Source organism: Strix uralensis, chromosome 14 (genome assembly GCF_047716275.1).
Source record: "Strix uralensis isolate ZFMK-TIS-50842 chromosome 14, bStrUra1, whole genome shotgun sequence".
Taxonomy (NCBI): Eukaryota; Metazoa; Chordata; class Aves; order Strigiformes; family Strigidae; genus Strix; species Strix uralensis.
This window is the reverse complement of record NC_133985.1, coordinates 3348732-3365259: the sequence shown is the minus strand read 5'-3', so window position 1 is coordinate 3365259 and position 16528 is coordinate 3348732. Positions and strand designations below refer to the sequence as shown.

At 52.8% G+C, this 16528-nt stretch overlaps 1 protein-coding gene across 1 annotated transcript; it reads right to left on the bottom strand.

The window, feature by feature from the left end:
- Window positions 1-7256: 7256 nt before the first annotated feature.
- On the bottom strand, window positions 7257-10361 carry LOC141949610 (protocadherin beta-15-like). Its single transcript, XM_074883447.1, has one exon. The coding sequence runs from the start codon at window positions 10186-10188 to the stop codon at window positions 7747-7749; it is 2442 nt and encodes an 813-aa protein (XP_074739548.1). The 5' UTR covers window positions 10189-10361; the 3' UTR covers window positions 7257-7746.
- Between the last annotated feature and the right edge of the window lie 6167 nt (window positions 10362-16528).

Genomic DNA, 16528 nt, shown 5'->3' with positions numbered 1-16528 from the left:
CAACAGGCCCCGGACGGACCGCGCACGGACACTGCCTTGTCCACACAATAGTACCGCCACCAGGTCCATCTGTCTCCCGTTCAGAGAGAAGGAGACTGTGTCAAAGCCTTGCAGGGGCCCCCAAAGCTGACACCCGAAGCTCTTCCCTTGTCCCCTGATGCAGTCACTCCATCACAGAAGGCCACCACATTGCTCAGGCAAGACTTGCCCTTGGGGAAGCCGTGCTGCCTGTCTCCAGTCACCTCCCTGTCCTCCAGGTGCCTGAGCGTAGCTTCTAGGAGGATCCGTTCCATGAGCTTCCCAGGCACAGAGGTGATGCTGACAGGCTGGTAGTTCCCAGGGTCCTCCAAGATACCCTTTTTGAAAATGGCTGCAATGCTTCTCTTCTTCCAGTCACCGGGGACTTCTCCTGTCTGCTGTGACTTTTCCAGAATCCTGCAGGGTGGCTTGATACTACATCAGTCAATGCCCTCAAGACTCTGGGATGCATCTCGCTGGGTCCCATAGACTTGTATATGTTCAGGTTCCTCAGGTGCTCTTGAACCTCATCTTCTCCTACAGTGGGAGGGACTCTGCTCCCCCAGTCTGTGCCTTGATGTCCATCCACTCAGGAGGTGTGGGAAGAGAGACTGCCAGTGAAGACTGAGGCAGAAATTTGTGGAGTACCTCAGTCTTCTCTGTTGTTACCAGTTTGCCGGTTTTGTTCATTGGGGACTGCACTTTCTTTGACCTTCCTTTTCTGACTGACATACCTATGCAATCCCTTCATATTATTCTTGCTGTTCCTGGCCAAGATCAGCTCAAGACAAACTTTGCCCTTGTGACCCCATCCCTACACAACCGGGCAATGTCCCTATACTTTTCCCAGGACACCTGTCCCTGCTCCCACTGCCTCTGCATTTCCTTCTTGCCTTAGTTTGACAAGCAGGTCTTTACTCAGCCATGCTGGTCTCCTGCCTTCCTTTCTTGATTTCTTACACCTATGGATTGGGAGCTTTTGGGCTCTTTAGAAAGCATCCTTACAGATCTGCCAGCTCTGTTCTGCTCCCTTGTCCCTGAGGGCAGTTTCCCAGGGTGTGCATTGACTGACTCCTTGAACAGCTGGAACTTTGTTTTCCAATAATTCAGGCTCCTGCCTCTTGCTCCGTTTCCACAGCTGTAACCACCCCCACAGCGCATTTGCCACCATCCATGACTCAGTATAGGGGTAGAGCACTGGCCACTTTTCTCGCTCAGCGCTATTCAAGGCCAGCTGGATGCTTTCACTTCTGCGAACTGACTCGATACACCTTCTACTTCAGCAGCTTCTGCGCGACTCCACACAGCTGCTTTTCACCTTCCATGTTTCCCCACAATTGGACCCATCGCTAAACAGGGCACATCGCTTCTCATTATCCAGTAGTTTATTATATGTGGGGCCTCTTCAGCACGTGTCACCTCTTCCTCTGGCACCATTCCAAAATCTCTGCCTTCTGGCCAGTTTGTAATCACTTCCAATATTCCTGGAAGGCTGGGGCTCCCTGTTTGAGTCTGTTGTGTGATTAATGCGGCCCATTTACTCCACGTGGCATCAGTTGCGTTGTGTGTAGCGGGGACACTCCCTTTGAACATCCAGCCCAGCACTGGCAGTCGGGGAGCCAGGAGGAGCTGTGCTTCAGTCCCGGTCACCTCTGAAGCAGCTCAGACCCCTTCATATGTTGCCAGTATCTCCTTTTCGGTTGGAGTATAGAGGTCTTCTGATCCTCTGTATCCCTGACTCCAAAACCCCAGGGGTCGACCCCGAGTCTCCCCTGGTGCTCTCTGCCACAGACTCCAGGTAGGGCCGTTCTTCCAGCTGCAGTGTAGAGCACATTTTTAACATCTTGTCCTGTCCAAACTGGCCCGTGGGCTACTGCATGGACTATTTCCTCTTTAATTTGTTCAAAAACTTGTTCTTGCTCCAGGCCTCATATAAAACCATTCTTTTTCTAGGTCACTTGATAGGGAGGGCTGACAATCTGACTGTAATTTGGAATGTGCTGTCTCCAGAAACCCACAAGACCTAAGAAAGCTTGCATTTCCTCTCTGTTAGTTGGTGGGGACATAGCTGTTATTTTATTAATCACCTTCATTGGAATCTGACGATGTCCCTCTTGTCATTTTACTCCTAAAAACTGAATCTCTTGTGCAGGTCCCTTGACCTTACCACACTTAATGGCAAGAATTCTCTCAGAAGGCTTTGGATTATTTTCTCCCCTTTCTCAAAAAATGCTTCTGCTCTATTACCCCATACGCAGATGTCATCAATGTACTGTAAGTACTCCGGGGCTTCACTCTGTTCCAGTGCAGTCTGGATCAGTCCATGGCAAATGGTGGGGCTGTGTTTCCACCCCTGCGACAGTTGATTCCAGGTGTGTTGGACACCCCTCCAGGTAAAAGCAAGCTGTGGCCTGCACTCTGCTGCCAGAGGAATGCAGAAAAATGCCTTAGCAATATCGATCATGGCGTACCACTTGCTTGCCTTCCACTCTAGTTCATGTTGCAGTTCCAACACGTCTGGCACGGCAGCACTCAGCGGTGCCGTGACTTCATTCAGGCCACGATAGTCCACTGTCAGTCTCCACTCTCCATTAGAGTTTCGCACTGGCCATATGGGGCTGTTAAAGGGGCAGCGCCTCTTGCTGATGACTCCTTGGCTCTCTAGCTGACGAATCAGTTTATGGATAGGGATTACAGAGTCTCGACTGGTGCGATATTGCCGTTGGTGCACCGTTGTAGTGGCAATTGTTCTTTGACCCTCAGCAATCCCACAACAGAAGGATCCTCTGAGAGACCAGGTAACACAGACGGCTGTTTAGATTCTTCTGTTTCCAAGGCAGCTATACCAAAAGACCACCAATACACTTTTGGGTCCTTAAAATACCCTCTTCTGACATAATCTATGCCAAGAATACATGGAGTGTCTGGGCCAGTCACAATGGGGTGTTTTTCCTACTCTTTTCCACTTAGGCTCACCTCGGCCTCCACTACAGTCAGCTGTTGAGACCCCCCTGTCACTCCTGAAATACCAATGGGCTCTGGCCCTTTAAAATTTGACGGTATTAGGGTGCATTGAGCACCAGTGTCCACTAAAGCCTTCTACTGCTGGGGGTCAGACGTGCCAGGCCATCGAATGCACACAGTCCAGTAAACTCGGTTCTCCCTGTCCTCCGCCTGGCTGGAGGCAGGGCCCCTCTAATGTTGATCATAATACTCGCTAACGACAAATGGGTTAGTGTGGTGTGCACGGGTTTCAGCCTCATCTTGATCACTCACTGCTTGTGAATACAAATCACAAGTTCTTCTCATAGGATCGTGAGCAGAGTCGACCTTTCTGCTCAGTTTGGGCACTTGATTACTGGAAAGCAGAGCAGCATTTCTTCTAAAAGAACCCCGTTTTGTACTCGTTCTTCCTTCCAACTCACATACCCGCTCTTCTAGGAGGTAGGTCGGTTTTCCATCCCGTTTCTTCATGTCTTCTCCACAGTCATGCAGGCAATGCCACAGCTTCCCCCGTGGTGTGTAACGGTTCTCTCGAGTAGAGAAATGACTGTTCCTCATAGCCAAGATTCTAGTCCGTGCAGGTGGGCAGTAGGACATGTCCTCTTTAAAGTGCTGGAATTCTTCAGATAGTTTCTCCACAGCCGCGATGAGGGAGGAAGAGAGACTTTCTTCCTACTGTTGTAGTTGGTGAGCCAATTCATCCACTTTGTCCCTTTTTGTATCTCCAGCCCATTACTTCTAACGCATTGGCATATGATGATGGTGTTCTCTGTACAAACTTCCACCACATGGGCCAGGTACATCGGACTTCATCTGGATCTGTGGGTAGCCGTGCATTATCTGGGTCATAGTAAAGCATTTCCCACACTGCTAGCTCCCTCAAGTATTGAATACCTCTCTCCACAGCGGTCCACTTACTTGGATGACATACAAAACCTTTCTTGAAGGGATACCTCTCCCTCACACATGACAGGAGTCGCCTCCAGAGACTGAGATTTTGTGTCTTCTTTCCAATGGCTTTGCCGATGCCCCCTTCCCTAGAAAGGGATCCCAGCTGCCTGGCCTCCCTGCCCTCTAATTCCACACTGCTGGTCCCACTATCCCAGCATCTGAGCAGTCAGGTAACGAGTTGCTCACCTGGATGGTGGCTGAAATCTTTTCGCATGTCTCGCAGCTCACTCAGGGATAAGCATCCAGTGACTATCACTGGCTCTGCCTCCTCTTCCTGTTCTTGTGACGGGCCTGGTTCATCCTCACCCTGTACAGTGTGAGGGGATTTTCTTCTGTATTTCTTCTTATGTCTGGCAGCAACTGACACCGTCATGGGTTGGTTCTCTGGTTCAGCTGCAGCGCCCGGCCCCGGGCTTGTAGTGGCTGCAGTTTCTGTTACTTTTTTACCAGATCCAGAGCCCTTCTCTTCCTCTTGAGGGTGCTGAACAGTGTTTAATAGCACCCAGTAAGCGTGGGCCAGGCCCCAGCACGTTGCAGTGAGCTGTGTCTCTCTGGAATTACCCGGGCAACAACATACTTTTTCCAAATATTTTACTACTTCCTCAGGATTCTGCACCTCTTCAGGAGTGACGTTGCGATACACTGGATGTACCCACTGTTCTAGGTACTTGCCCATGCTACTCCACACCCCCAGCCACTCATAATTCTCCAAACTTGGGGTAGATTTCCAGGTGATACTCTTAAATAGTTGCTTAATCCTGAGCAAAACCTGAACCACATGCAGGAACACACTAGCTCCTAGCAGTAAGATGACCATGTTAATGTCAACATTCCAAGGATATCTGAAAGTCTTGAATGTCTTGAACATAATTGTAGATAGCTCCAGGACCGATGACTGCACCCTGTCATAGATCAGCATTACAAAGTACAGCAAAACCAAAATCTTAACCCAAGTCCCAGGGACTGTGAGCAACAGCATGGGAAATACATATTGCAAGTGAGGTGAGAAAATCTTAAGGAGCCAAGTAATCAACATTATTACCCATTCTGTCATTATCTCAAACCTCAGGCCCCAGGTTGGGCACAAGAAAGACTGTCGAGGCTTGAACTCGGCCAGTAGCCAGTCACCGCGTGGCCAGTCGTTTACTTCCCCCCCCCCCCCCCACCTCGCCCCCAGGGAAATAGGGTGGGACAAAAAAAAAAAATCGTAGGTGAGAATAAAAAATAATTTAGTAACAGTAAGAAAACAACAGTAACAATAGTAAGTCCAAACGGGTAAAATGCAGCAGTGGATCACCAACCGGTGACTGGTACGCAGCCCGCCCCCGCCAGCAGTGACCCGACCGCACCAGAAATCCCACTGCGCTGACTGGGGAACTGAAACAGAAACAGGGCATGAGCGAGCACGAATCTGCCTACGTACTGAGCATGACGTCCCATGATATGGAATACTGCAACGACACATCTGGGCCTGGCCCTGTACCTGTGCTCACTCTCAGCCCAAGCAAAGTTAACTCTATCCTGGCTGAAACCAGGACAGTCACGCAATTGGAAGAGATTAGCACAGAGAGTCCTTCAGAGGTGGAGGACCCTGAGCAGAGCAGCTTCACACAGGACTCCAGCCACGCACAGCATGCCATGCAGAGCCCTGTCATGGAAAAGAAAGAGTGCCTCTGCTTCAGCCATTCCTAATATTACAGGCCTTTCCTGCAAGACAGCAATTCTACTCATCATTTCTACTGTCACAGTAAAAGAAGTTCCCCTGTGCACGTCTTGCTCGCAGGTGTCTTTCTCTCCAGGAGCAAGTGGGAGCTGCCTGTAGGTTCCTCGGTTACAGGGAGCTGGCGGAGTTTGTCCTGCTGCCCAGGGATTTATGCAGCACAAAGCAGAACAGCACAGCACAGGCCTGCGCCTTCCCTGTTTCACTGGATCATTCACTCCTCGATGTACAAGAGTCGTGTGGTCAGTATCGCTACACCAGCCTCTCCTCAAGACTTCCCTTTTTATCGGGGCCTTTGTGGAAGGGACGGCTGTAGTCCTCTGCATTTCCTGAGAGGGAATCCTCTCCCTGCTACTAGATTTCACCAAACTCATGGGGCTCCCCCAGATACTCTCCAAAGGAACACGTATGCTGTCTTTGTCCCATCCATCTCCTGAAAACCTTTAGAATTAAAATACTTTGTGCTGAAAAACCTCAGAGTTGCCACCTGCAGCTGGAGCTGTTGGGAGACTTGGCAGCGTTGCTCCCCCACCTCACTGCACTGCAGAGGCCTTTGCACATCCACGGACCCTGTCAGGGGAGGGGACAGTTTCCCCTCACCTGGATCTAACTGGGCTCTGTCACAGCCAAGAGCTCAGTGCTCAGAAGACCCACAGAGCCCTGACAGCATTTCCCTGCTCCCCACGTTTTTCCCAAATGCTCTATCGGCCGCATCTCCAAGCTGAAGGAATGTACCCACTCAACTTTACCTCAGCCAAGGCACAAAAGGAGAAAAAAAACTCCCAGTCATTGGAAAACCTTGACAGAGCTTTTGCAGGAAGAACATCTCTACAAAGACCACTGTCTCCACACAAGGCGTTCAGGTGTTCCCTTTATTTCTCTTTTACACACAAGGGTATCCCGGCTTACAACGATACACTTCATAACTGCGGCAGAACACAGCGTGAGGGCTTCCAAGTATTCCATGTCACATGGCCTTCGCTCAAACAATCTGTTATTATACCTGGGGTGACAGTCCTTCTGAAGAGGAATAGGCAAAACAATGCTAAACGAAGCTCACAGACTAGAAGGAGAAAGGGCAAAAAGGAGAATGCAAATGCTCTAACACAAACCCAGAAAATCGTATTGGGACAGCTTGCCACTGCCATCCACAAACCTCTGAATTCAGCAACAACAATGACAAGACCAAACTCAATGTCTCTTTCCAATTTCATCTCAGTTCTGCCTTCAGACAAAGTCCTCTGAAGCAACTTGTGGACTTTCCTTGCAATGCACCCAAAGGCAATGAACACGTTTGCCCAACTCTGAACACTTCCAGCCTATGCCAACACCGTTGGTGCTGCTCTATTTCCAAGGCAATCCCAAGGAGGCACCCCACATGCCCAACCCCCTCTCATGGGCCAAAGGAAGATCTCGTGTGTTCTGCTGCTCTCCCCTAGAGAAGATGCGACTGCTGTCCTCAGAGGGTCCCAATACCCTTCATGCCCACCGAGCGGGAATTGTGCACATCGCAATAGTTAGGTGTGAGCAACTCCCTGCTTCTCCAGGCAGCACCAGTGCAGCATATACAGACACACAGATATCCCGGAGCCAGAGAAGAACGAGCCCCATATTTGCACCACATGGTGACACAGTACTCACAACTTCCTTGATTTTTGGACCAGGGACAAGGGCTACGTGCATTTCTGTGAGCATGTGAGTTGTCTCCCTGAACATCCCATCACATTGCAGCATGGAATAAGAGGCTCCACGGTCTTGGCTCATTGTAAGGGAGACAAAAATTTAGCAGAGAACCCTGGAAACAACCCCAGTCTGGAAGCATTTCAGAAATGTCCATAAGGGATCTGAAAAATTTCCTGAGTGATGAAGCAGTACTTTCTTTTGTTTGGTTGGTTTGGAGGTGGAGACAACCTTTCATATGAATTCAAATTTGTTGGAAATCAGTGACACCAATGGCAAATGCAGATTTACTCTGGAGGAACCACTGCCACACGCTATAGCTCGGATCCATTCCTATCACGAGGCACAAAGCCTCTGGCCGTGCTGACTCCGTGCTAGTTAAAGGAAAGACTATTGAACTGTTCCGCAGAGAGCGTCCCTGGGTCCTCTGGTGCCGTGTCCTCCACGGCCATAGGGCCATGGGGGAAATCGAGATCATCATCGGTGCCTCCGCCCATGGCACAGTGCTGTGGTGGCAGGCTGGGGACGATGGGCTTCAGGAACTTGAACTCGCTGTTGCCCGAGCCCGTGGTGAGGCTGATCTCATAGCAATAGGTGTGGGGCAGGGTCCCCGCAGCGGCCGCATCAGCCAGGCTGCTCTGCAAGTGCCCGGTGCCATAAAGCACGTGCTCACCCGTCAGCTCCTTTCTCTTGCACACCTTGCGAATGACAAAGGCTGTTGTGGACACGAGGAAGAGGAGTGAGACGAAGACCAAGGAAATGATTAAATAGGTGGTCAGGGAGCCACCCTCGTCCTCCGTGGCCAGGCTGCTGTGGGGCAGGCGCACGTCTGAGAAGTCCTTGAGCAGGAGTGCGCTCAGTGCAGCAGTGGCTGACAGCGGTGGCCGCCCGTTGTCTCGCACCAGGACGACGAGCTTCTGCTTCACGGCGTCCCTCTCCGTCACGGGCCTCCTCAGACGCACCTCCCCGCTTTGGGCACCCACCGCAAACAGCCCGGGGTCAGTGGCCCTCAGCAGGTGGTACGAGAGCCACGAGTTCTGCCCCGAGTCAGCGTCGACGGCCACCACCTTGGTGACGAGGTAGCCTGCCTCAGCTGACATGGGCACCAGCTCGCTGGACGCTGGGCTGCTGTCCTGGGCTGGGTACAGCACCAGCGGCGCATTGTCGTTCTCGTCCACCACAAGCAGGCGGACAGTGACATTGGCACTGAGAGGAGGACTCCCTGCATCGGAGGCGCTCACCGAGACCTCGATCTGCCTCACCCGCTCGTAGTCCAGGGGCCGCAGCACAAACACATGCCCATTCTCAGAGTTCACGGAGATGCAGGAGCAGGGAGGCTGCTCTGCGGGCTGGGCTGGGGCCAGGGAATAGGTCACCTTGGCATTGGGCCCCACGTCAGCATCCGAGGCGCTGACGGCTCCAACGAGCACCGTGGGGACGTTGTTCTCATGCACGTACATGCTGTACGATGTCTGGTTGAAGACAGGCGCGTTGTCGTTGACATCGGAGATGTCCACTGTGAAGGTCTGGGTGGTCGTGAGAGGAGGTGACCCTGCGTCTGCTGCTGTGACAGTGAGGATGTACCGAGCCATCTCCTCCCGGTCCAGCACGCTCACGGTCACCAGCTCGTAGTAATTCTTATAGGCCGGCTGCAGGGAGAACGACAGCTGGTCCTCGAGGGCACAGGAGATCTTCCCATTGGCACCAGCATCCCGGTCCTTGACAGCAAAGAGGGCGACCACCGTCCCGGGTAACACGTTCTCGGGGAGGGGGCTGCTGAAGGAACTGACCACCAGCTCCGGTGCGTTGTCATTCACATCCACCACCTCCACCAACACCTTGCAGATTGCTGAGAGCCCCCCACCGTCCGTGGCCCGCACACTGAGCTCGTGAGTCTCTGCTGCCTCAAAGTCCAGAGGTTTTGTAAGCCGAATTTCACCACTCACAGGGTCAACCACAAATGCTGAGTGGCTCTGGCCCACCACTTGGCTGAACTCATAGGTGATGTCCCCATTAGGTCCTGCGTCCTGATCGGTTGCCACCACGCTGAGAACCACAGAGCCCTCTGGGGAGTTCTCCAAAACCTGCCCAATGTACAGCTCCTCTGTGAAGATGGGAGCATTGTCATTGACATCCAGAACGACAATGTGGATTTGAGTGGTGCCACTCCTGGGTGGAGAGCCCCCGTCCATGGCAATGAGGCTGAAACCCACCTCTGCCTGCTTCTCTCGGTCTAGCGCCTTTTCCAACACCAGTTCCAAATACTTCTTGCCCTTAATCCGACTCCCGAAGGAGACACTAAAGTACTCGTTCTCGGGAGCGATGCTGTAAGCCTGGACGCCGTTGCTGCCAACATCCAGGTCCCGAGCCCCCTCCAGCGGGAAACGCGAGCCCGGGTTGCTCGTTTCCAGGATCTTCAAAGTGACTCGTTCCTCCGGGAAAGCGGGCGAGTGGTCGTTGATGTCCTCCACGGCCACCTCGACCCGAAAGAACTGCAGGGGCTCGGCCAGCAGCAGCTCCAAGGGGAGCGTGCACGTCCCGGACTGCCCGCACAGCTCCTCCCGGTCCAGCCTCTCCGCCACGACGAGGCGGCCGGTGCCGCGGTCTAAGCGAAAGCGCTGCCGGCCGTCCTCCGAGGCCAGGCGGGCGCGGCGAGCCGAGAGCTGCGCCGGGGCCAGCCCCGCGTCCTCCGCCACGTTGGCTACCACGGAGCCGCTCTCGCCCTCCTCGGCTACGGAGTAGCGGAGGGGCTCGGGGCGAGCGGGCGGCACGGAGAGGAAAGCAGCGAGACAGAGCACTTGCCTTGCGATCGCCATGGCGGGGCGGCGGACAGCCTCCGTCTCGCGGGTCGCCGATCGCCCGCGCAGTCCTCCGCGGAAAGCGGCGCCGGTAGCAGCGCGGCGGGGCGGCGGCCGCTCTCCCTCCCTTGTCGCCGAGTCCGTCAGGCGGCCCGGAGCGCGGCCGCCGTGGCCCGGCAGCGGATGGCCGGGGCACCGCTCGCCGCCCTGCTCGGCTCGGCTCGGCTCGGCTCGGCTCGGCTCGGCTCGGCTGCGCTGGGCTGCGCTGGGCTGTGCTGGGCTGGGCTGTGGCGGGCAGCGCCGGGCCGGGCTCGGCCGCCTCCCCGCCCGCAGCCGCTCGCTCGGCGCCGCCTTGGCCGGGAGCACCACCCTGCGGCCCGCGGCGGGACTGCGCCCGCCGCCGCCCGCTGCCCGCGCTGCCGGCTCGCCCCGGCACACGGCCCCGTGCGCACCCGCGCGGCTGCCGGCCGCTCGCCCGCCTCGGGACCCGCGGCTGAAGGGATTCAACAGGCCCCGGACGGACCGCGCACGGACACTGCCTTGTCCACACAATAGTACCGCCACCAGGTCCATCTGTCTCCCGTTCAGAGAGAAGGAGACTGTGTCAAAGCCTTGCAGGGGCCCCCAAAGCTGACACCCGAAGCTCTTCCCTTGTCCCCTGACGCAGTCACTCCATCACAGAAGGCCACCACGTTGCTCAGGCAAGACTTGCCCTTGGGGAAGACGTGCTGCCTGTCTCCAGTCACCTCCCTGTCCTCCAGGTGCCTGAGCGTAGCTTCTAGGATGATCCGTTCCATGAGCTTCCCAGGCACAGAGGTGATGCTGACAGGCTGGTAGTTCCCAGGGTCCTCCAAGATACCCTTTTTGAAAACGGCTGCAATGCTTCTCTTATTCCAGTCACTGGGGACTTCTCCCGTCTGCTGTGACTTTTCCAGAATCCTGCAGGGTGGCTTGATACTACATCAGTCAATGCCCTCAAGACTCTGGGATGCATCTCGCTGGGTCCCATAGACTTGTGTATGTTCAGGTTCCTCAGGTGCTCTTGAACCTCATCTTCTCCTACAGTGGGAGGGACTCTGCTCCCCCAGTCTATGCCTTGATGTCCATCCACTCAGGAGATGTGGGAAGAGAGACTGCCAGTGAAGACTGAGGCAGAAATTTGTGGGGTACGTCAGTCTTCTCCTTCTCTCTTGTTACCAGTTAGCCAGTCTTGTTCATTGGGGACTGCACTTTCTTTGACCTTCCTTTTCTGGCTGACATACCTATGGAAGCCTCCTTATTGTTCTTGCTGTTCCTGGCCAAGATCAGCTCAAGACAAACTTTGCCCTTGTGACCCCATCCCTACACAACCGGGCAATGTCCCTATACTTTTCCCAGGACACTGTCCCTGCTCCCACTGCCTCTGTGTTTCCTTCTTGCCTTTAGGTTGACCAGCAGGTCTTTACTCAGCCATGCTGGTCTCCTGCCTTCCTACCCTGATTTCTTACACGTGGCGGTTGGAGATTTTGGGCTCTTTAGAAAGCATCCTTATAGATCTGCCAGCTCTGTTCTGCTCCCTTGTCCCTGAGGGCAGTTTCCCAGGGTGTGCCATTGACTGACTCCTTGAACAGCTGGAACTTTGTTTTCCAATAATTCAGGCTCCTGCCTCTTGCTCCGTTTCCACAGCTGTAACCACCCCCACAGCGCATTTGCCACCATCCATGACTCAGTATAGGGGTAGAGCACTGGCCACTTTTCTCGCTCAGCGCTATTCAAGGCCAGCTGGATGCTTTCACTTCTGCGAACTGACTCGATACACCTTCTACTTCAGCAGCTTCTGCGCGACTCCACACAGCTGCTTTTCACCTTCCATGTTTCCCCACAATACAACAGGACCCATCGGTAAACAGGGCACATCGCTTCTCATTATCCAGTAGTTTATTATATGTGGGGCCTCTTCAGCACGCGTCACCTCTTCCTCTGGCACCATTCCAAAATCTCTGCCTTCTGGCCAGTTTGTAATCACTTCCAATATTCCTGGGTGTCTGGGGCTCCCTGTTTGAGTCTGTTGTGTGATTAATGCGACCCATTTACTCCACGTGGCATCAGTTGCGTTGTGTGTAGCGGGGACACTCCCTTTGAACATCCAGCCCAGCACTGGCAGTCGGGGAGCCAGGAGGAGCTGTGCTTCAGTCCCGATCACCTCTGTAGCAGCTCAGACCCCTTCATATGTTGCCAGTATCTCCTTTTTGGTTGGAGTATAGAGGTCTTCTGATCCTCTGTATCCCTGACTCCAAAACCCCAGGGGTCAACCCCGAGTCTCCCCTGGTGCTCTCTGCCAGAGACTCCAGGTAGGGCCGTTCTTCCCGGCTGCAGTGTAGAGCACATTTTTAACATCTTGTCCTGTCCAAACTGGCCCGAGGGCTACTGCATGGACTATTTCCTCTTTAATTTGTTCAAAAACTTGTTCTTGCTCCAGGCCTCATATAAAACCATTCTTTTTCTAGGTCACTTGATAGGGAGGGCTGACAATCTGACTGTAATTTGGAATGTGCTGTCTCCAGAAACCCACAAGACCTAAGAAAGCTTGCATTTCCTCTCTGTTAGTTGGTGGGGACATAGCTGTTATTTTATTAATCACCTTCATTGGAATCTGACGATGTCCCTCTTGTCATTTTACTCCTAAAAACTGAATCTCTTGTGCAGGTCCCTTGACCTTACCACACTTAATGGCAAGAATTCTCTCAGCAGGCTTTGGATTATTTTCTCCCCTTTCTCAAAAAATGCTTCTGCTCTATTACCCCATACGCAGATGTCATCAATGTACTGTAAGTACTCCGGGGCTTCACTCTGTTCCAGTGCAGTCTGGATCAGTCCATGGCAAATGGTGGGGCTGTGTTTCCACCCCTGCGACAGTTGATTCCAGGTGTGTTGGACACCCCTCCAGGTAAAAGCAAGCTGTGGCCTGCACTCTGCTGCCAGAGGAATGCAGAAAAATGCCTTAGCAATATCGATCATGGCGTACCACTTGCTTGCCTTCCACTCTAGTTCATGTTGCAGTTCCAACACGTCTGGCACGGCAGCACTCAGCGGTGCCGTGACTTCATTCAGGCCACGATAGTCCACTGTCAGTCTCCACTCTCCATTAGAGTTTCGCACTGGCCATATGGGGCTGTTAAAGGGGCAGCGCCTCTTGCTGATGACTCCTTGGCTCTCTAGCTGACGAATCAGTTTATGGATAGGGATTACAGAGTCTCGACTGGTGCGATATTGCCGTTGGTGCACCGTTGTAGTGGCAATTGTTCTTTGACCCTCAGCAATCCCACAACAGAAGGATCCTCTGAGAGACCAGGTAACACAGACGGCTGTTTAGATTCTTCTGTTTCCAAGGCAGCTATACCAAAAGACCACCAATACACTTTTGGGTCCTTAAAATACCCTCTTCTGACATAATCTATGCCAAGAATACATGGAGTGTCTGGGCCAGTCACAATGGGGTGTTTTTCCTACTCTTTTCCACTTAGGCTCACCTCGGCCTCCACTACAGTCAGTTGTTGAGACCCCCCTGTCACTCCTGAAATACCAATGGGCTCTGCCCCTTTAAAATTTGACGGTATTAGGGTGCATTGAGCACCAGTGTCCACTAAAGCCTTCTACTGCTGGGGGTCAGACGTGCCAGGCCATCGAATGCACACAGTCCAGTAAACGCGGTTCTCCCTGTCCTCCGCCTGGCTGGAGGCAGGGCCCCTCTAATGTTGATCATAATACTCGCTAACGACAAATGGGTTAGTGTGGTGTGCACGGGTTTCAGCCTCATCTTGATCACTCACTGCTTGTGAATACAAATCACAAGTTCTTCTCATAGGATCGTGAGCAGAGTCGACCTTTCTGCTCAGTTTGGGCACTTGATTACTGGAAAGCAGAGCAGCATTTCTTCTAAAAGAACCCCGTTTTGTACTCGTTCTTCCTTCCAACTCACATACCTGCTCTTCTAGGAGGTAGGTCGGTTTTCCATCCCGTTTCTTCATGTCTTCTCCACAGTCATGCAGGCAATGCCACAGCTTCCCCCTTGGTGTGTAACGGTTCTCTCGAGTAGAGAAATGACTGTTCCTCATAGCCAAGATTCTAGTCCGTGCAGGTGGGCAGTAGGACATGTCCTCTTTAAAGTGCTGGAATTCTTCAGATAGTTTCTCCACAGCCGCGATGAGGGAGGAAGAGAGACTTTCTTCCTACTGTTGTAGTCGGTGAGCCAATTCATCCACTTTGTCCCTTTTTGTATCTCCAGCCCATTACTTCTAACGCATTGGCATATGATGATGGTGTTCTCTGTACAAACTTCCACCACATGCGCCAGGTACATCGGACTTCATCTGGATCTGTGGGTAGCCGTGCATTATCTGGGTCATAGTAAAGCATTTCCCACACTGCTAGCTCCCTCAAGTGTTGAATCCCTCTCTCCACAGCGGTCCACTTACTTGGATGACATACAAAACCTTCCTTGAAGGGATACCTCTCCCTCACACTTGACAGGAGTCGCCTCCAGAGACGAGATTTTGTGTCTTCTTTCCAATGGCTTTGCCGATGCCCCCTTCCCTAGAAAGGGATCCCAGCTGCCTGGCCTCCCTGCCCTCTAATTCCACACTGCTGGTCCCACTATCCCAGCATCTGAGCAGCCAGGTAACGAGTTGCTCACCTGGATGGTGGCTGAAATCTTTTCGCATGTCTCGCAGCTCACTCAGGGATAAGCATCCAGTGACTATCACTGGCTCTGCCTCCTCTTCCTGTTCTTGTGACGGGCCTGGTTCATCCTCACCCTGTACAGTGTGAGGGGATTTTCTTCTGTATTTCTTCTTATGTCTGGCAGCAACTGACACCGTCATGGGTTGGTTCTCTGGTTCAGCTGCAGCGCCCGGCCCCGGGCTTGTAGTGGCTGCAGTTTCTGTTACTTTTTTACCAGATCCAGAGCCCTTCTCTTCCTCTTGAGGGTGCTGAACAGTGTTTAATAGCACCCAGTAAGCGTGGGCCAGGCCCCAGCACGTTGCAGTGAGCTGTGTCTCTCTGGAATTACCCGGGCAACAACATACTTTTTCCAAATATTTTACTACTTCCTCAGGATTCTGCGCCTCTTCAGGAGTGACGTTCCGATACACTGGATGTACCCACTGTTCTAGGTACTTGCCCATGCTACTCCACACCCCCAGCCACTCATAATTCTCCAAACTTGGGGTAGATTTCCAGGTGATACTCTTAAATAGTTGCTTAATCCTGAGCAAAACCTGAACCACATGCAGGAACACACTAGCTCCTAGCAGTAAGATGACCATGTTAATGTCAACATTCCAAGGATATCTGAAAGTCTTGAATGTCTTGAACATAATTGTAGATAGCTCCAGGACCGATGACTGCACCCTGTCATAGATCAGCATTACAAAGTACAGCAAAACCAAAATCTTAACCCAAGTCTCAGGGACTGTGAGCAACAGCATGGGAAATACATATTGCAAGTGAGGTGAGAAAATCTTAAGGAGCCAAGTAATCAACATTATTACCCATTCTGTCATTATCTCAAACCTCAGGCCCCAGGTTGGGCACAAGAAAGACTGTCGAGGTTTGAACTCGGCCGGTAGCCAATCACCACGTGGCCAGTCGTTTACTTCCCCCTCCCCCCCCCCCCCTCCCCCCTCCCTCGCCCCCAGGGAAATAGGGGAGGGACAAAAAAAAAATCGTAGGTGAGAATAAAAAAAAATTTAGTAACAGTAAGAAAACAACAGTAACAATAGTAAGTCCAAACGGGTAAAATGCAGCAGTGGATCACCAACCGGTGACTGGTACGCAGCCCGCCCCCGCCAGCAGTGACCCGACCGCACCAGAAATCCCACTGCGCTGACTGGGGAACTGAAACAGAAACAGGGCATGAGCGAGCACGAATCTGCCTACGTACTGAGCATGACGTCCCATGATATGGAATACTGCAACGACACATCTGGGCCTGGCCCTGTACCTGTGCTCACTCTCAGCCCAAGCAAAGTTAACTCTATCCTGGCTGAAACCAGGACAGTCACGCAATTGGAAGAGATTAGCACAGAGAGTCCTTCAGAGGTGGAGGACCCTGAGCAGAGCAGCTTCACACAGGACTCCAGCCACGCACAGCATGCCATGCAGAGCCCTGTCATGGAAAAGAAAGAGTGCCTCTGCTTCAGCCATTCCACCCCCTATAGGCCTTTCCTGCCACACAGCAATTCTACTCATCATTTCTACTGTCACAGTAAAAGAAGTTCCCCTGTGCACGTCTTGCTCGCAGGTGTCTTTCTCTCCAGGAGCAAGTGGGAGCTGCCTGTAGGTTCCTCGGTTACAGGGAGCTGGCGGAGTTTGTCCTGCT

Coding starts and splice junctions, on each gene's coding strand:
- LOC141949610 (XM_074883447.1), bottom strand. CDS start 10,188: ATGGCGATCGCAAGGCAAGTGCTCTGTCTCGCTGCTTTCCTCTCCGTG.